Genomic DNA, 20,396 nt, shown 5'->3' with positions numbered 1-20,396 from the left:
ATCTATATAAGCACAGCCTTGCGTTTCACCGTGCAGTTTTACTCCTTGCAGATTCAAATTTCCATGTATTCCACAAATTTTACCTTGAATCACATATTTGAACACTTTTCCTGTTTCATTCATGCTTGATCTTGGCAGGGCACCAGTTTTACTGATGTTCTATCACTTCTATCTCTTTCTGTCTCGTGTCTGCTTGTTTCTCTGTCTTTCTCTGTGTCTCTGCTTCTGTCTCTCTCTCATACTCACTTTTCATCCTCATTTATTTCTGAGGCTCTGCCTCCTTACTCTTCTTTAAATTCTCATTTCAGAGAAACAACATTTTCTTTGACTGGTTTGATTTCCTGCACATCTTGATTTCCTGCACATTCACAGTTTTGGCTGCTGTGTGGTAGAGTCTTTCTGGTATATGTCTTCATCGATCTTACCCTGTTCGTTTTTCCTTGCAGCATCTTTTTTCTCCCTTTTAAGATTATTTATTTATTTATTTATTTATTTATTTATTTATTTATTTATTTGAGAGAGAGAGAGAGAGCAGAGTGAGAGAGAACATAACTGGAGAGTGGAGGGGCAGAGGCAGAGGGAGAAGCAGGCTCCCCGCTTAGCAGGGAGCCCGATGTGGGACTCGATCCCAGGACCCTGGAATCATGACCTGAGCTGAAGGCAGACGCTTAACTGTCTAAGCCATCCAGGTGCCCCAGCATCTTTTTAATGGCCCCTGGTTGGCTACCACCTTTTTAAGCAGTATCGCTTCTCATGCTGGAAGGAGATGTCTATATGGACAAGGTACCTGAGCAAAATTTGGGGGAATGGACAGAAGGAGCAACAGTGATGGGCAGCTTAAGTTCCAGGCTGTGTCTCTTGGGGTTTTCTTAACTGTGCATGCCCAGGGGCTCAGACTTCTCCAGCCTGACAGCAAGTTACCTGGAGTCACACTGAATGTCTGAGTGTGGGTATTGCTCCTTGAACTTATCTTCACTACAGATAAGTAGTTGCAAGGCGACACCTGATTTCTCGTCCCTTTGCCAAACTCAAACCTGCAGTCTGCTCGGGGCAAAGACTGCCTTCTGCTCGTTTTTCTTAATAACCACCCCTACCTCCTGTCCTATGCCATGACTGAAGCATGATGTAAGGAGGCTTCCAAAGGCAGCCCGTGGACGTTGACCTGACGGTTGTAAGCAAGCAATCATTGCTTTTCCTTTCAGCGGGTGCTGCCCGCTTTGGAAAACTCTGAGTCACGCAGAAAAAGATGTCTTCTCTTGGTGTCCTCTGTCATTGTCAACCAATTTCTCATGTACGCGGCCATCTTTCTGCACCTACTGTGATCCAGGGCTCTAGGGGATCTCTAGTTCCATCAGAGATAACATTTTATTGTTTCTTAGCCTCTGGGCTGCTTTGGGTTAGTTTCAGAGAAGAAACAAGACAGACGTAACATGTATACAACCATTTGAAACTGAAAGTCATTCCTTTTTTGCAATCCTGTCTTCTTTTTTCCTCCCCAGTGAATTGAATAGCAGAGAGAGAAGACTTCAAGAGAATATCCAACAACGTATGTTCAAATGGTCACGGATGCGGGGCACAGGACACTCAAAGAGAGCAGTGATGTACTTCTTGACGCTATTACAGACAGTCTAGAAAATATTACTAGTGAGGATGAAGAGCCATAGGAACAAACCTGATGGAGAATTTTAACTCTATCAGACGGATAGTATATAAACTATAGTAATTTTTCTCTTTAATGCAAAACAATTAGATTGCATATAGAGATAGCCAATTTCTTCAAAGCTCTTTTGGTCAAAACGTACCAAAGGATACATTTTCCCCCTCTTTTTACCTTAATTTCTATTTTCTCTGTTCCCTTCTGATTCTGCCCATAGAGTGCATTTTCCCTGTTTGAGCTCGATGCGCTGTTGTGCAAAAAGTCTGTTGGCCCAGATGAGCACAGTAGATATTTACATGAAATAGCAGGGAAGGATCCATCTGGGGTGCATGACTGATGTTGGCAATACAAGAAGAAGGATTCTGATTTGTTGTATAAATCATCCTGAGAGCCCCCGAGAGTGAACACGTAGGGGCTTCTTCTTATTTTCATGGTGCTTAGGATTACCTTTTTTAAACAGAGTTAAAATTAGGTGAAGTGTGATTTTGGAAAGAGGATTAAACAAAGACAAGGTTTTGATACCTCCTGCTTGTACCAGTTGATGTATTTCAACAAAATAAAAGGTTTAAAAGGAGGGTTCTTCAAAACGGAGAAATAGACCAACATAATTCTCAAAATTCATACCGTTATTGTTGGGTGGAAATTAATGTTACTTAGTAATTTCACATTGTAATGGATTTATATTGAAGTAAAATAACTTTAGGGGGAAAAATCATAGACTTAAAGGAGAAATAAATCCTGTGTTTAACTCAGAGCTCCATATCCCATTGGGATGAGTATTTTTCTTTCCTCCGATTGTTCCTCTTTTCTAATGCAGGAAGGTCTTTTTTTTTTTTTTTTTTAAAGGATGGCCAATTTGAGTCCATCATTCCCAAGGCTTATTTGAGAATTAATGTGATATTTATGAGCTTATTTTGTAATAGGACTTTCTTAAAATATGCATGATGATGTCAGATTGGAAATAACTACCCAGTGGCAAGTACAAACACTATCTCTACCGATGCTGCTGTGGGTAAGTGTATAATTTGGGGGTATAATATTGGCACTCTTCTGGGAAAATTCTGACTCTGGTAAGTGGAGAAAATAGCACAGAATAATGCTTTGTTTTTGACATTTTCTCCAAGCCACCATCTGGTTTGCATTATGACTGGGAAGACCGACCATTCCAATCCTAAAAAGGTGTATGTAGATTTCTTTCTGTCCGTGCACTGCCTCTGAACTTCACAGGTAAGGACGGGGCTTGAGGCACAGCAAAGAACATCACAGAGACATCTCCCATCTCAATATTTTGTCCAAATGAGGTCAAACATTCAGCATGGAGGAGCTCTCATGGCAATGTGTAACAACCCTACCAGTGGGCACTGGTCTGCAGAGTCAGCCCCATCTCTACTTGCCACTGGCCCAGTATGGAACCACCGTCCTCTACAGAGACCCAGCTGTGGGCCTCTGTGCCACCACAGAGCTTGGAACCTGCCCTAGGAAGTGATTTAGGACACAACATCCTGACCGAATCTAAGTCCAGCTTCGAGAAGAGCCGGCTGAATTCAGGGTGTGCTGCTGCAGGGCTGGACACAAATCCAAACAGTGCCCTGGGACCCATCCCCATAAAAAGGCACGTGCTTCTCAGAACCTGATCTTGCTGTGTTTGTGCTGCCCACCTTGGGGAGCTTTGCTGAGATTTCAAAGAAGAGAGCAGGCTCTGAGTTTTCCAGGAAAAATAAGTGCTTGAACAAACAGTAGCAGGCATGCACTACTAGACTACAAAGAACGTTACTGGGGTCCTCTGACATTCAAGAAAGGCCCCGGGCAGCTCAGATGAAAGCGTCCTAACTGCACATGCCTATGTGCACACTTACCTCTTGTACCCAACAATTAAATCCCAGGACCTGGCACTAGTGAGATGGTGGATGCCCACGGTCATCCCCTTCCTGTGCCCGTGCCCTACCTTGCGGCATCCCTCTTCTCTCCTTTCCCAGCTGGACTCCTGTTACCCTCAACCTCTCCAGCATCCCGTGAAGTGCCCGCTCAAACCTACTTCTCTGCTCCCAAGCTTCCTAGTCAAAAGCCCTTCACTATCCACCCTCCTGCATCAACATCTGATTCCCTCTGGTGAGCAGTTCTCAGCTAAAAAAAAAAAAAAAAAAAAAAACCGAGGAGGAAGCAATCTGATTAAGGAGGTGAAGAGGGGACTCACGTTCTTAGGGGTATTTGCATTTTCACAAGGGGATTAACGGGCACATTTGACACCGTCAGCATGGAATTTTGCATAGAATGCAGAGCACGGGAGAGCAAGAACGAGCTCCCTTCGGTGCAGGAAGTGAGATTTGGGAGGTGGGAAGTATTTTGAGGGTGCTTAAATCGTGCAAGCGTGTGCCTGTTTCCTTGGTGGATCTGTAAACGCACATCGCTTCTGATGAGTGGCATCTCGAGAACCGGGGAGCGCGGCAATGAGAGAGAATTTTAGTTAGTGGGCTGTGTTGGGTTTGTGGGGTTAAACGGATTTTATGGGAAAATGCCAGTATGATTCAAGGGGAGTTCCTTCCTCTCAGCCCCTTCCCTCTCTCCTGGAGGCCCCACTTCTTGAAAGAGAGATGGAAACTGTGCATCTCCGATGGGTCCTCCTTACTTTAGGACAAAGCTAGGGTTCCTTCCCGAAAACCTTCACCATCTGGAGCTGAGAAGCTCCGCCCCTCTTTCTGCTTTCAGACTTTCATTCCACACCGAACTCCCACAAACACCAAGGATCCCCTCCTGGATTCTTCCTTCCCTGTACTGACAGCCCCATTTCTTTCCTCTCTGCAGTCTCCGTTTGCGATCTCTGCTTCACTTTACTCCCCTGCAGTCTGCTCTTAACTCCCCCCAGGCCCTGGGCTGATGTGTCCAAGGAAAGGTAACCAAACCCCACGTCTGTCCTCTGTCCTGATCTTTCTTGGTCTTTTAGCAACACTGGAAGGTTGACCTTCACTTTGACGAAATGCTCTTTAGGCTTCTCCTAGGGGCCACCACCAATTCCTTTCTACCTGTTTTCATGGGGCACCTTATTAAGACCGAGGCTCTCCAAAAGGTATATAGATTCCTCCAAGCTGGGTATTGCCTTATCTTGCCAAACTACAGAACCACAATGTCAATAGTAATATAATGTAAAGCAAGAAGTGACTTGAGCTCCTTCTTCCCACTCTGTCACCTCTGTAGGTTCTTCTCAGCAACATCACGCATTGCTAAGCCTGCTAACGACATTTAAAAGTGCACATATGTTATACCAGAAAATGGACTGAGTCCATTGATTCATTGGGCATACTCTAAATACCCTGTTGAGATCTTCATCGATCATGTCCAAACCACATAACTGGTTAGAAATACAGGAAGATACTTTTATACAAGCTAATTAGAACAACACGTGGGTGTTGCTAAAAAGTGCCAATAACACTGGAATTTGTGGGACTTCATCACAGAGCCAGTTTCTACGAAGACTTTCTCTTCTGATGGCTTCTGTACTTTCCTCCCTTGACGGCTACCAAAAAATGCTGCCATGAACACTTGTGTACAAGTTTTTGTGTGGGTGGACGTTTTCCTTTCTCTCAGGCAGACACCTAAGAGTGGATTGCTGGGTTGTATGGGCAATATTCGCTGTAGTTTTTCAGAAGCTGGCCAGGTCTCCTTGACCCTGTAAGCCCCAAATTAAATCAGGTGCCCACTGCTGTTCTTAGATCCTGCTCTCTCACTCTGCAGTGTTTGTGACAACTTACAACTGCACCTTTATGTGTGTGATTCCTTACTGTGTGTCCTATACTAAATTAAAGTTGCATGGAGGAGTCTGGGCCACATCCATCTGGTTTACAGATGGGAACCAGAACAGTCAGGGGAATTGGGTGGCACTTTCTTTTCCCCTCGAACTCTTGGGACACATGCTGAGCTATTCCTTCACGGAGGTTCTGGCCAGAGAATGGCAGGTGAGTGTTCATAACTAACATGAAGGAGTAGGCAGCTCACGGGTCTGCAGGCACTGTCACAGGACTTGATCCGCCCCTGTCTCTGGGGCCGTCACTGGGACCCTGGGAACAATTTAAGCAACGGGCCCAAGGCTGACTTCTATCATCCTAATGGAGAATTTTCCCTGGATGGGGTGAGGTGGTGGTGGTGGTGGTGGTGGTGATGGTGGTGGTGGTGGTGGGATGGGCCATTTGCAGATAGCAGTTTGGAGGAAAGAAATCAAGGTAGAGAATAGAACCTATGTTGGAAATAGTCTAAGGGAGGGGAGCGATGGGTGAAAAGCCTCAGTCTTAATCCTTGAGAGGACTTCACGACACCCTCCCTTGGAATAACCACACGCCATTCCTAAGGAACTGGAGTCTGGGGAAGGGATGACTTTCAGAGACCCGAAGTGTGGCTGGAAACACCCGCAAACTTTGTCGACTCAGTTCCGGCCTTGAACTGGCAAACAACTTGCTTCATCAACACAACTAGGCATCAGTAAGAACATCAGCAGAGAACAAACAGCTCATCACACACAGGCCCGAGAAGTACTTACAAAGAGAGGGCACTCAAGAATGACATTTTGCAGTGTTTTCTGGAGGTAGGTTGAGAATACCAAAGACCAAAGTAATGAGGGAGCTGTCTCATGCAGAGACAAGTGGCAGCATCCAAAGACCTTAATATTTCCCCAATTAGAGGGCATCTCAAGCTTGTTGAAAGAAAGTATCTTTCTTGATAAAAATTGCTGGTGCAGCTAAGGCAAGCAAGCATGTGTTCTGTGAGGCCTTAGACAGTGTGAGCAGATAGCTATTTAAATGTAGGATCCACTGCTCCCAGGCAGCACCCGTATGGGCTGGGCCTGCACCAGGAAGGTGATTATAGGACACCAAACATCCCTTTTCTTACTCTAACTACCAAGAAAACTTATTTCTTTCCCTGTGGTTGAAGATAATTATGTTGGGAACAGCTACATTTTCTGCAGCATGAAGGGAGTGTAACTTTATGACCCTGATCCTCAGCCCTACCACTTCATAACCGGGTGGCCTTTTGAGTTACGTAACCTAATGATGTGTCGCTTCCCTTAGAGGTAAGAGAGGGGAAGCTGGGAGTACTCTCAGCCACTACACAGAGCACACAGAAACAAAAAGAGCAAAGCAAAAGGCAACGATGTACGTTCATAAATAAAAAGTGTCTAGCTCATGATGAGCACTCTCAACAAATGCTAGACGACCTAGTTTATGCAGAAATTTAGAGTGTTTTGCAATTTTCAAGTGATCTGCATATGTGAATACTTCATCCTAATTAAAACTGTTTTCCATGAGTTTTTCATATTTCAGCAACTATCTGGCTCTTCGCCTTTCTTCTCAAGGTAAGCGCTTTTCTACAGGAGCCAAGAGGGTCTTGGTTTTGCCTTCAGAGAAGACACAGAGCATGTCCCCCCAGAGCAGAGGCGAAGGAAGGAGAGGTTCCCTCCAGGGACACAGGCTCTGCTGGTGCTCTGTCCTGGGCCTTCTGCGGATCCCCTGGGTCTTGGCTGTCTTGGTTCTCTGGATTTCTGACTACTGGTGTACTTGACTCTGGGTGGTTGACTCTTCCTGGCTGGGTATCACTGGTGCCTGGCCTCCGGGCTATGTTAGAATTCTAAGCCTTTTTAGGTGTGTGTGCCCTGCTTCCAAGTCATCCCTAAGGCCCAGCTAGCACTGGTTTCTTACCTGTCCTGGGCCAGCTCACTCAAGCTGTGCAATCCCCGAGCCCTCTCCTTGGTGGCACAACCCAGGCTCGGACATGACTCACTGATTACATGCACTGCCAAGACTTCACCCTTTCCCTTTGCTTATATGGAAGGGACCCCAAGCGGCGAGCCTGGGTGATGAGTGAGAAGTTCCGTGATACGTAAAGCAAGGCACAGACTCAGGGAGATGTACAAAGTGCGCACAAGGTCGAAACAAAGCAAGCCGTTCCTCAGGAGGCCAAAGACCATGAAGGAAGTATTAGCAGCAGCTGGAGGAAAGAGACGGATTGCTCTCAAATGTAGGTAATTTAATCAAAACGATGGAAGTCACATAACAGAAACTGTATCTTTAAAGGGTAAGAGGAAATTAATTTCAAACCACAATTTAATATCCAGTGAAGACAGCCTTAAAAAGTGGTGAGACAGACATGTTTCGACAAATGAGATAATTTGTCATCGTGAAACCCATCTACGTAGACACTCAACGCCATTACTCATTGACTGGGATTTCTAGAACAATCGTAAAAGTTTACGCATAAGTTCCTTTCCTTTTTTGTTTCTGACTTTTACGTGGAATGTGTTTTTTACCACCAACTATAGAATTGACATGACTTACAGAAAAATAACCGTTGTGTAGTTAAATATCTATCCATAATTTACTAAGACGTTGAATATCAAATGCATACCCACTCCTTCCTAGAGTGGATTTTGAAAATATGCCATTTTAAGTGACTTTGCGTTACATATGAATTCCCTATCCCTTCGACAAGGATTTTCTTAAGTCAATGTATTTGATGGCATGTTTCCAAGGCCTCACGCTTGTTAAGGAACTAGAGAACATTAAGATACTGAAATAGTTCTTTATAATTTTTATGCCCTGGAGAAATATATTATTAACATTATGGTAAATAATTGCTAATAGTTTAATGTCAAGTACTCATTTCATACGCGATGTTGGAGAAATGCAGGTAGAATTTGGCAATCACGGGTTTCAGTCAACAAAAAGCAATGCTTTCATACAATGCCTTAATACTAATGGGATAGTCTGACAGTCTCCAGAACAACTTTATGTCAGGCACTTGTCGTACTGTGGAGAACCAGGAAGAGAGAGGTAACTATTAAGTCCTTCAAAAGCCACTTGGGTCAAAAGATGCACAGAAAAAGTTAGCTGATTCGAGGAGCAACCAAATCAGGTGAGGCAACACACTGACATTGGTGCAAGTCTTACATTTCTACCTCCCTCCTTCTTCAGACTTGATAAATACCCTCGGATAGGCTCTTACTCGGTTCTGCATTAACAAAGGAGTTTTTCTGATGAAACACTGCAACCAGGATACACGTCCTGTGCCTAATGAAGGAGATAAAAGTGCTATGTGCACAAGACACTGTTAGAGAGACTCCCGAGAAACCAGAATATTTTTAGGTGTCCTGAAGACCTGGTCTTCAATCACTATATGTCCTTTGTAAACCAAGTATCTTCAAACCACGGAAACTACTGGAAAATGCCACATGATATGAAACAGTGATTGTACAGTGCCGTTCACTAAACCATCCTTTCTGTGTTTGGTATTCTTGTTCCATGTGTGATGTCAGTCGGTTCTTCAGACCAAAACCCCAGAGTGTGCATTACCCCCATTTCACGGGTAAGGAATCTGAGGTAGAAATGGAGCAAAATGAGGTAACACAACTTCTTAGTGGTGGAGCTGGGATCTGAATTGAACTCTACATAATCTGAAATCCTTTGCTTTGCTGGGGATAGACTTAGGTCAGAAAGCGTCCATATGAGGCCAAGGAGGTTTGCCTTTTATCCTGTGGAAGAGGAGAGGGTGCACAACATGAAGCAGAGGACTTAATACACATATTTTTTTTATTATAAAACTCGGTTATCGTGTGCAAATTTGTTTTTAAAAATCAGTAACACCATCCAAAGCACGGCAAATTTAGCATCCAACTATTATATTCAAAGAAAGAGGAACCTCAGTGGCCAAGAACGGATCACTGTTTGCAGAGCGGAGACAATCCATATGTCTTGGTAAGGCAATTCTCTTCAAGGCAAAGCGGGTGTCTTCCAGACCTCCTTTCTCTCCGATAGCTCACTGAACTCCAAGTGAGGGGAGTATTGGGTGGAAGAACCCTAATACGTAGTCATTAGCATGTTCTTAAAAGTGCTGAGGCTGTTTCAGTGAAGAGGAATTAAGAAGAGACTGATTGTATCACATCTCAGGGGCTGTCATCAATACCAAATGCTTCCAAAGGAGGTGCAGTGGATGGGTAAATGCTAGCTGCCTGGTAGACGAACACCGTGTAGCAGCCACTAATCCCTGCATGTCCCCAACAGAGCAACTTTCTTGGCAGGAGTCATCCCGGTCTAAACTGGCATTATTATTATTCCTCTGTGAAATCGAAACTGGCATTATTATTATTCCTCTGTGAAATCGACGGCTTGTTAGTGGGATGCCATCACTAAGAGGCACTGGGGCAACGAGGCTGATGTACGAGCATAAGAAAGACCACGTGTACCTTGGCCAACCGCCAGTATTTTCCTTTGTACAAAAAAATAAGAGTTTCGCCTTGGTCGTAACAGCAGAAGTAAGAACAACGTACGTGAGATCAAATTTACCCTAGAGGAAAGTGCACACTGATCTAGAGCTAAATCTTTGGGAGAAGCATGACAGCACTTTGTGTTCTTCATGCAAAATGGCTTAAGGATTAGAAAACAGGCATATTTTGGAAGAGGAAATATCAAATCCAACAAGTGATCATTTCATAGAGACCTTTCGTTTACTGCACACAAAGGCACTAATGTTTCCCTTACAATATATAAATGCCATTTTACAGTGTGAGTGCTGTTTGGCTTTTTAAAAAACAGGTCAGGGTCACACTTATGTCTTGCATTCGTTAAAGGATAATTAAGAAAAAAAAAAAGGTAAACTCAAACTCCCATACACAATGTGAACTGATGTCAAGGATTTTATTCGACTCAATTAACTGGTGAGGGATCCAGTAAGATGTTACAACCAGTCTGAGGGAGAATGGAAGAGAACAGACCCGCACACTGATGATCAATAATGCTGAAATGAACTTGCTGAATATATAAAACTGATCAACAGCCAGAGGCAACCATCAACGGACGACCAACACTGCGCACATTTGCATTCATTACCATGACTTTGCTACCACTCCCAGTTGGGAATTAGTTCCACGACAATCAGTGAAACATCAGCAGGCAGGGTGCACCCAGGGAATGTGTTCTTCCAATATTCCAATGCCTTTCTCAACGTTCCCACTACAAAAGGCCGAGCAAATCCGGTAAAAGGAGTTCACTGCCAAAGTGTAATGTTGTCGGGTAAATGATCCCAGAAATGTGTTAATAAGGCTCTCGGTCACACTAGGTATGTATTCTGGATTCAAATTACATTTGCATCAAAGGCTGTGTTAGAAATATGTCTGTTTTTACAGGAGGGGGATGGTTTTTTGTGAGGTGGAAACCACATCCTCAAATGTGGACATGCATGTAGATATAAGTAAGATACAGGCCACCGTTATCTTCATACTGAAAACAAACTGCCGATGGCACGGTTCAGAGTGGCCCTCTGAGTGGAGGTCCACAGAGAGGTTTTGAGGGCACAGAAAGATGGTCCATTTTGCTAATAAGGAGAATGATTTCTCAGGGCTCGTCCATGACACGGCGTTTCCACTGATTGCAAATGAAATGCAGCTATGATCTCACTCCTATCAGCTGCTATGACACATTAACACCAACACTTAAAAAAGTGAAGTTGTATAGGAAGTATACAAATATAATCTATGTGTACATACATATATATACATACATATGTAAGTATATAGATATATGTACACATATTTAACTTTTTCTAGCCAGGGTTTAGAAAAACTGAAAAGGAAAAGAAATGAACACAAACAGAACTTAATTTTGTCTTGGGAAAGGAAGTGTTTTACATATATATGCATAAGTATGTATAAATACACAGGCACATACGTACACACATGCACGAGCACTCACACACAAGCACGTGTATGTGTATTTGCCACATATGACTATTACGTGACTATTCAAATGCAGTAACGCCGAATGATCATTCCCATATGATTATGCACATGAGCGTTTCGGTCTCTGTTCTGGGCTGTGTCTGCTTTGCCGTCTCTCAGCTGGGATGTTGAGGTTTCAGCACTCGTCAGGGGAGGCCGAGCCCACATGGGCTAGAAGGCCGACCTCACGGGCTGGAAGGACCGCTCAGGTGCCATGGGTCACCCGTGGTGCCCAGGGAGGCATGGCGGGCCGCTCACTCGAAGGGCGGCAAACCGAACAGCTCGGGCTGGAAGTCCTGCAGGGAATCCAGCACCAGGGTGGCCTTGGACGTCAGGTGTCGGCGCAAGTTCCTATCTGGAACCATGACCACCTGCATGCCGGCTGCAAGGGCCGCCTCCACGCCGTTGGGAGCGTCTTCAAACACGAGGCACTGTAGGGTGAGGAAGAAAGACAAGGTTGAGACGGCCTTTCCCGTAAGCCGGCAGCTAGACTGGGTTTTCATGATTTTTATTATTGACCTGCTCAGCGCGTTGCTACGGTGTACACGGACACAGAGATGAAGGGGAGGCTTTCCAGTCTGTGAACCGCGGTGAGGCCAGCACGCCGGGTCTTACCCACAGGCCCACAGGCTTCCCGCAGCCGTGACTTCGCAGGGGACCGTGTTCCGTCCCTGCTGCCAAGGCGCTAGCGACACGTGGTGCGGCTGGACGGCAAGACGGGATGCTGGGTTTATGTTTCTTGGAATCATACGGATCTGTGCCATCGACAACTGAACATTCAGAGCACGAGAGTAAAGCGTGTGTTTTGGGGGGGAAACACGTGTTTTAAACATGAAGTCCCTCCAGAGCTGAAATGTTTCAGGAACTGCAGTGTGGGAAGTGAGTGGGTAAGGTATCTGAACGAAAGCCTGGGCCTCTGTGTGTGCACAAGGCATGCAACGAAAATCTCCAGCACCAAGACCAGCTGCCAGGAGCGGCATCTCCTCTGGCTTACCGGGCAAACCCACCCTGTTATCAGGACGACTGCCACCCCGTCAGACACCCACCTTTAAAACGGGGTCTCTGTGCACCGTGTTGATCAGGCAGCTCCTAAACGTGTGATCCCGTGAACAACGCCCCGGGACTCTCAAAACGACAGATCCTAAGTCTACGAATGGGTAGATCAGCTAGTCATCCGACATCACTCTCTATCCAGGAAGACACGTACCTAGAAAGCTCCCTCATTTCTGAAACAGCTTCATTAATTCTGTTCAGTGAAGATTCTACTCTGCAGGGGCCAGACATGTGTAAAGGGGGCTCCAGTCATGGCTGTGAGATGCTCCCCCACTGTTCCCACTGTTGTCCTCAGCTGACCTCCAGCTGCCAGGAGGTACCGAGGTCACACCTTTGCACCTGCCCAACCCCTTGTCCCCCTCCTCTCATCACGAGAACTCTGTCCCCCGTGGGTAGTGGCAGCTCACTGTGCTGGTGACCCAGCGAGGCTCAGGGACACTGCTCTGGGTGCAGCATGACACTGCAAGTTCTGCATTCTTTGGTGCCTCTAGGTCCCTGGAAAATAGCTATACATTCACACTCAATCACACAAACACACATGCACAGACTCTTACACTCACACACACAGGAACTGGCACTCAGGCACACGTGCACAAACTCTCACACACTCAGGCACCCACACTCACAGACGTGCACGCTCACTCAGACTCAGAAACCCGCACTCAGATACACATGTGCACACTCACTGACACTCATGTACATTCAAACCAGGCCTTTCCTGGTGGAGTGTTCTGGAGCAGGCACACTGACTCTTTCCTTTTCCCTTCCCCCTCCTTCCCTCCGGCCTGGGGCTAAGGAATGTGAGCCGCCTCCCCTATGAGGCAGAAGTAAGGACCCAGTGAAGCCCTACCCATCATCATGACACCTCAGGGTCAGCACGAGGCTACGCTCACAGAGCAAGCTGAGGTGAGGGCTCAGGGAGGCCCTACGCATCATAGTAACACCTCAGGGTCAGCACTAGGTACCCTCACAGAGGAAGATGAGGTAAGGGCTCAGGGAGGCCCTACCCATCATCACGACACCTCAGGGTCAGCACAAGGCTACGCTCACAGAGCAAGCTGAGGTGAGGGCTCAGGGAGGCCCTACCCATCATCATGACACATCAGGGTCAGCACTAGGCTACCCTCACAGAGGAAGCTGGTTTGCCCCAGAAATGGGCCTTTGAGCACTAACCCAGGCAGATTTAGACTACAGTCCATGTAGTCCTTTTGCCTTCGTTCTGAGAACTTACAAAGGCCCCTGGTTCTTTTTCAAGTTCTTGGCTTCCGCCCTGAGTCAACAGTTTCCATCTGACTCGGACTGCGTCTGCTTTGGTTCTTTAGCTCTGCCTCAGAGACTTCTTCTTAGTGACATTTCCATCCCTGACTCTTTACGCTTAAGACCTAATTGCATTGTAAATGTCCTCGACTGTTTTATCTGGGACCACGGATAGGCACTTAAATGTCCAGTGGCACTGTGGTTTTGAATGACGCCCTATGTTCTCTGAGGATTTGGAAGCTTTGTGCAGTCCACCTGTGAAAGGTCACTCGGAACAGAGGAAGAGATTTTGCTGATCCCTTGGGGTAACTGCGCTTGGCGAAAGTCATGAAAGCAGCTTTTGCTTTGCATTGTGCGGCTCCTTCCGAGGGATATGGTGGGCGGGCAGGTGGGAGGGAGATCTGCTGCCTCAGAAACCAAAAAGAGGGCCCAGAACGCTGCCGAGAGCATCCACACCTGAGAGCTCCTTCCAAATGCCACTGTTTGCGTTCCAGGACAAAGCAGGAGGGATTAAGAGTGATGAGGAAAAGCTTCTCGGGCATTTATGGCCACGGCACAGAGCGCACCTGGCAATCCTCTTTCGCCAAGTGTGACCATTTCCTAGGGTGTGCACATCGCATCGGTTTCTCTGTTTTCCATTCGTAACCTGTCCCCACTAATTTTAGAATCCATCACCCAGATACAGCACTGAGATCTAAACTGTGATGTGTCTGGTGCACACGAGAGAGTGCAGAACCTTGCAAGACACAAAGAACAGCGAAACGTCTGGGGAGCGTCCGTGCCCAGGCTGCTCTCCCTGCAAAGTAAGTGGAGCAGCACACACGGGACAGCAGATGCACAGCAAACATGCACACTGCTGAGAACCACCGCGGTGCTGGGTCTGCATGGCCAGCCTCCCCACCTGCTGCGTCCAGGACTGGGTTCCTCCTGATGCCACAGCATCTGGAACGGTACACGTTCTCCGGAGTCTTCCGAGACGCAGAACCGCAGGGCAGGACAGCTCCTGTACCTCGAAGCACCTATAAAGACGTCTCAAAAGCTTTTTATGTCTTCCTTCTGGCCTGTGTCTTGATTCCTAAGATCTAATGCTCCTAAGGACCACACATGGGGAAAAGTGCCTAGTGCGTAAACACCTAGACATTTTATGAATAGTCATAGCATAGCTTACCTACCTACTGAAACCCAAACATAAATCTCTGAAAGTTGCCCGAAACAACCGTGCCTATGAATCACAGCACTCAAAGGTCACAAAACCATTGAAAGATATAAGCTAGAATAACACAGTTCAATTCTTGCACACAGAAAGGCAGGAAGAATGTGTTCTATGCAAATACCCAAATAAGTCTGTGTGGTTTCTACCCGCCACACCCGGCTCACAGAGAAAGAATTTCACTCTTTCAGCGTGTAACATGAAAGGAACATTACATTGTGGAGACCTGGGCTCTGGTCCTAAATTCTTTTAAGTACTTTGGTGTTCCCCGAGCTCTGACCTAGCCCTTCCCACCCTGCACTGACTCATGACACTGGGCCATAAACTCCTTCATACCCACTTGTAAAATGGGCGTTATTTACGTGCACTTAGCTCTCTGCAGGAAGGAGGGTTGGGGCAGCAGAAACCTTTGTCCGTCCTTGACCCGGCGTCCCATCCCTGTGCCCCGAGAGTCACATGTGGACCTGTGTGTGGACATGGCGTGTGGTGCACCCTAATTCACGAAGTGACTTGTTTTTTGTAACACGGCACAGGGGGGTGGGTACCCCAGAACACGCTTCCATGACTTTGAGGAAGAAGAGCCTCCTCCCATCTGTGTGCACAGGACGGCGACTGCCCCTGGCCGTAAGGAGGCAGGGCTGGAGTACCCCCCACGTTCTCGGGGTGCCATGGCAAACAGTGAGCGTCTGGTGAACCGCTGCTAGAGATGCTGGAGGTGTCCTGGCCCAGCACACAAAGCAACAGAGGGGCTACAGGGTGTGCGAGCTGGAGGATGCTGGGTGACCCAGCCCCGGCCTTGTCACAGGGAAGGGTTCTGAGCCACGGGAAGTTCGGAAATAAGGTGAAGATCACACGAGCACGCAGGCGACAGAATTTAGGACCAGAGCCCAGGTCTCTGCAATGTAACGTTCTTTTCATGTTACACGCTGAAGGCGAAAATAAATCTGAATTCCATCTCCAGAAGAGGAGATGAGCTTAATTAAAGCGTAGCCTGACGGGTTAAATTTAGAAAGAATGACATCTCAAGTATCCGGGAGCTTACCACCCGGAGGTGCTGAAACCACTTCCCTGAAGCTGTGTAAGCAGAGCTGCGCCGGGTCAGGCGGCGTCCGTTTGTGTCTCCTCGCAGCCGGGTCATCGGCTGCACCCGGGGCATCGCGAGGTCCTTGCACTTGAATCTTTTAAAGATGACCATCCTGTAACTAAGATGTTCCACCTTGTGACGAACCAGCCCGCCGTAAGAGAGTCTTCGTGTGACGGTGACGGGGATGCCCAGAAATAGGTGGGATTCAGCAAATACTTAAGCAAAAGGCAGTGTGATGGTGGAGGCACGGGACAGGAAGGCAAAGGTCGTTCCAAACTTTCTGGCCTGGTGGGCGCCGGGGCCACTGTGTTGGTGGAAGGCAGCTTGGTTTTGTGAGAGGCTGGGCGCGAGGCCAGCGCTGACTGGCCAGGTGTCCAGCCGTGGCTGCAAAGACAGATGGGGGAGAGCGGGCAGGGCCCCGGCAGCCGTGGGCTTCTCTGCGGTGAGCTCAGGATGCAGGAGGGACAGTGAGCAGAGGGGGCAGCAGCAGGACCAGGTGACGGGCTGGTCCGGAGGGAGGGACGGCCACCCAGCGCGTCCTGTTGTCGCCCCATCTGCTCTGACTCCCGGGTGATGCTTTCTGCTCAGCCCCCACGCTGTGCCCACTGGTCATGAGGGAGTCAGTGTCCCCACTGTGCCTTCTCCTGTGTCCTCACCAGCTCAGGTCAGCAGAGCTAGGACAGGGTGGCGGTGGCCCCGGACGGGCGGAATCGATCGGACGAGGGCCAGTCGTCAACTCTGCCCCTGTGCTCCCTTGGGACAGAAGTGCACAGACAGACGCGGGATTTTGCTTGGTGACTAATCCTGCCTTTCCAGCAGTTACAAGGGTCCCTTTTCAGTTACATGCTGTTCCGGAACGAGCACACTTTTCAAATGTGACTGACTACATCGTCTCGAGGGAACAGGCCTCCTCCCTTTGTTGGTGAAGCAAAATTTGATAGGAAGGCACTTCAGGTTCACTCCCCAAACGCTCAGAAGACGATCTGGGATTGTCTGTGTGCACAGGTTAAGTACGCCCCTGGGCGCGCCCATCATGATCTCCCGGGTAGGATCTGGCTCTAACCCCTGAAACCGGTGCTCAAATAAACCACTCTTTTTAAGTTAAAACTGCGCCTGTATGAGTTTTTGCAGATTTTATTCTATGCATTCATTTTGTAATACCAAGTTCACTTCTTAGACTGTGAGACATCAGAACTTGAAGGGGGCCTTAAACTTTATTTTTGACGGGTCTTCAGTCAGCAGGGCTCATCGCGAAGGTTGGTTTTATTTATCTCCATGCTCTTTGTCAGACAGTGAATTCGTATAAATAAGTACCACAGTAGTGTGAGGATGAATATGTACACACTTCATTGGGCGTTTAAATAATAAACCTTTAAGTAATGTAAAAATGACAGAAGTTTGCATGTATTTTGTTATTAATTGGTATTTTTGTTTATATTATTTGTCTGTCCATCCATGCATCCATCTACGCATCCAACCACGCATTCATGCCTGTCTATCTATCATCCATCTGGCCATCATCTATCCATCCATCCTTCCATCCGTCCCTCCACCCATCTCTTCATCCATCAGGAATCTATACATCCACTCCTCCCACCCTCCCTCCCTCCACCACCTATCTATTCACCTCTCCATCCATCAGCTACCCATCCCTCCCTCCCTCCATCAGCCATCTATCTATGCACCCATCATCTATGTATTCATCTCTCCATCCATCAGCCATCTATGTATGCATCCATCATCTATCTATTCATCTCTCCATCCATCACCCATCTATCTATCCATCCATCATCTATCTATTCATCTCTCCATCCATCAGCCATCTATGTATGCATCCCTCCCTCCCTCCATCACCCATCTATCCATCCACCCATCACCTATGTATTCATCTCTCCATCCATCACCCATCTATCTATCCACCCATCCAATCCATCCATCACCTATCTATGCAACCCTCCCTCCATCTATCACCCATCTATCCATCCACCCATCATCTATCTATTCATCTCTCTCCATCCATCAGCCATCTATCTATGCAACCCTCCCTCCCTCCATCAGCCATCTATCCACCCACCCATCATCTATCTATTCATCTCTCCATCCATCAGCCATCTATGTATGCATCCCTCCCTCCCTCCAACCACCACCCATCTATCTATCCACCCATCATCTATGTATTCATCTCTCCATCCACCACCCATCTATCTATGCACCCATCATCTATCTATTCATCTCTCCATCCATCAGCCATCTATCTATGCATCCCTCCCTCCATCCATCAGCCATCTATCTATCCACCCATCCAATCCATCCATCATCTATCTATGCATCCCTCTCTCCATCCATCAGCCATCTATGTATGCATCCCTCCCTCCCTCCCTCCATCAGCCATCTATCTATCCACCCATCATCTATGTATTCCTCTCTCCATCCATCACCCATCTATGTATGCATCCCTCCCTCCCTCCATCCATCACCCATCTATCCACCCACCCATCATCTATGTATTCATCTCTCCATCCATCACCCATCTATCTATCCACCCATCCAATCCACCCATCATCTATGTATTCATCTCTCCATCCATCAGCCATCTATGTATGCATCCCTCCCTCCCTCCATCCATCACCCATCTATCCATCCACCCATCACCTATGTATTCATCTCTCCATCCATCACCCATCTATCTATCCACCCATCCAATCCATCCATCATCTATCTATGCATCCCTCCCTCCCTCCATCAGCCATCTATCCACCCACCCATCATCTATCTATTCATCTCTCCATCCATCAGCCATCTATGTATGCATCCCTCCCTCCCTCCATCCACCACCCATCTATCTATCCACCCATCCAATCCACCCATCATCTATGTATTCATCTCTCCATCCATCAGCCATCTATGTATGCATCCCTCCCTCCCTCCATCCATCACCCATCTATCCATCCACCCATCACCTATGTATTCATCTCTCCATCCATCACCCATCTATCCATCCACCCATCTAATCCATCCATCATCTATCTATGCATCCCTCCCTCCATCCATCAGCCATCTATGTATGCATCCCTCCCTCCCTCCCTCCATCAGCCATCTATCTATCCACCCATCATCTATGTATTCATCTCTCCATCCATCACCCATCTATGTATGCATCCCTCCCTCCCTCCATCCATCACCCATCTATCTATCCACCCATCCAATCCATCCATCATCTATCTATGCATCCCTCCCTCCATCCATCAGCCATCTATCCACCCACCCATCATCTATCTATTCATCTTTCCATCCATCAGCCATCTATCCATCCACCCATCACCTATGTATTCACCTCTCCATCCATCAGCTACCCATCCCTCCCTCCCTCCCTCCATCAGCCATCTATCTATCCACCCATCATCTATGTATTCATCTCTCCATCCATCACCCATCTATGTATGCATCCCTCCCTCCCTCCATCCATCACCCATCTATCCATCCACCCATCACCTATGTATTCATCTCTCCATCCATCACCCATCTATCTATCCACCCATCCAATCCATCCATCATCTATCTATGCATCCCTCCCTCCCTCCATCAGCCATCTATCCATCCATCCGTCACCTATCCCTCCCTCCGTCCCTCCCTCCCTCCACGTGCTATCATCTATCTATTGATTCACCTACCTACCTATGCACCCATCCCCCTACCTGTAGGTGTAGATCCGAGCTGTGCTGTGGTCCCCTATGAAGCAGTGTGTGACTCTGACACACCTGACAAGTACATAGGTACTGCAACAAGTACCTTGCACATGGCAGAGCTACTGTGTTCTTGAATTAATTTTGGTCTGGAAATCAAAGAACAAAACCAGTACTGACATAAACCTATCGATAACCCAATCCTCTAGAGTTCCAAGCTACATACACGAATGAACGGCACCACTAAATGGATTCCTTTTCCTTTTGAGAAAAGCCTTTGAAGGAATGTAGGATTTAACAACTTGGTGGTCTTGGGCACGTGCAGAAGAAATTCTGTCTCATTTTACTCATGAAAACTACATCGTGGGGCTCTCAGAGTCCATTTTAAAGTGTATGCGTGCAAATTAGCTGCTGAGCAAAGGACTCTGACATAGCTCAGAAACCTTCGCCTAATGCTCTCTTAGTAACAGAGATTCTGTGTCCACCAAATGTGTCAGGAGCCATTGAAAAGCCCAACAAAGCTCTCAAAGGCACTGAGGATTTTAAAGATTCATAAAACAAGTCTTAGTAGTTTCTAGACAGTCAACAGAATCCTTTTTTTCCTTCTCCTACTTTATGTATTCAAGTAAATGTGCAAAATTGCACCTGTTTTCATCAGTGTTTTGCACACTATTCATGACACACAGGTATGAGCCAGG

General features: G+C 47.1%; 1 protein-coding gene across 2 annotated transcripts in view; it reads right to left on the bottom strand.

The window, feature by feature from the left end:
* Positions 1-20,396, bottom strand: part of LOC113930608 (pseudouridine 5'-phosphatase) — a 133,580-nt gene that overhangs the window by 39,019 nt on the left and 74,165 nt on the right. Inside the window, exon 4 of one of the 2 annotated variants that reach the window (XM_027607864.2) lies at positions 10,319-11,842. The exons of the other annotated variant lie outside the window; for it this stretch is intronic. Within the exon in view, the coding sequence (XP_027463665.1) occupies positions 11,666-11,842 (177 nt within the window). The 3' untranslated portion in view covers positions 10,319-11,665. Of the gene's footprint in view, positions 1-10,318; positions 11,843-20,396 lie in introns of those variants that run through there. 2 annotated transcript variants of the gene reach the window in all.

Source organism: Zalophus californianus, chromosome X (genome assembly GCF_009762305.2).
Source record: "Zalophus californianus isolate mZalCal1 chromosome X, mZalCal1.pri.v2, whole genome shotgun sequence".
In the NCBI taxonomy this organism is placed as follows: domain Eukaryota; kingdom Metazoa; phylum Chordata; class Mammalia; order Carnivora; family Otariidae; genus Zalophus; species Zalophus californianus.
Note: the sequence above shows the minus strand (reverse complement) of the source record. Positions and strands in the feature narration are given on the sequence as shown.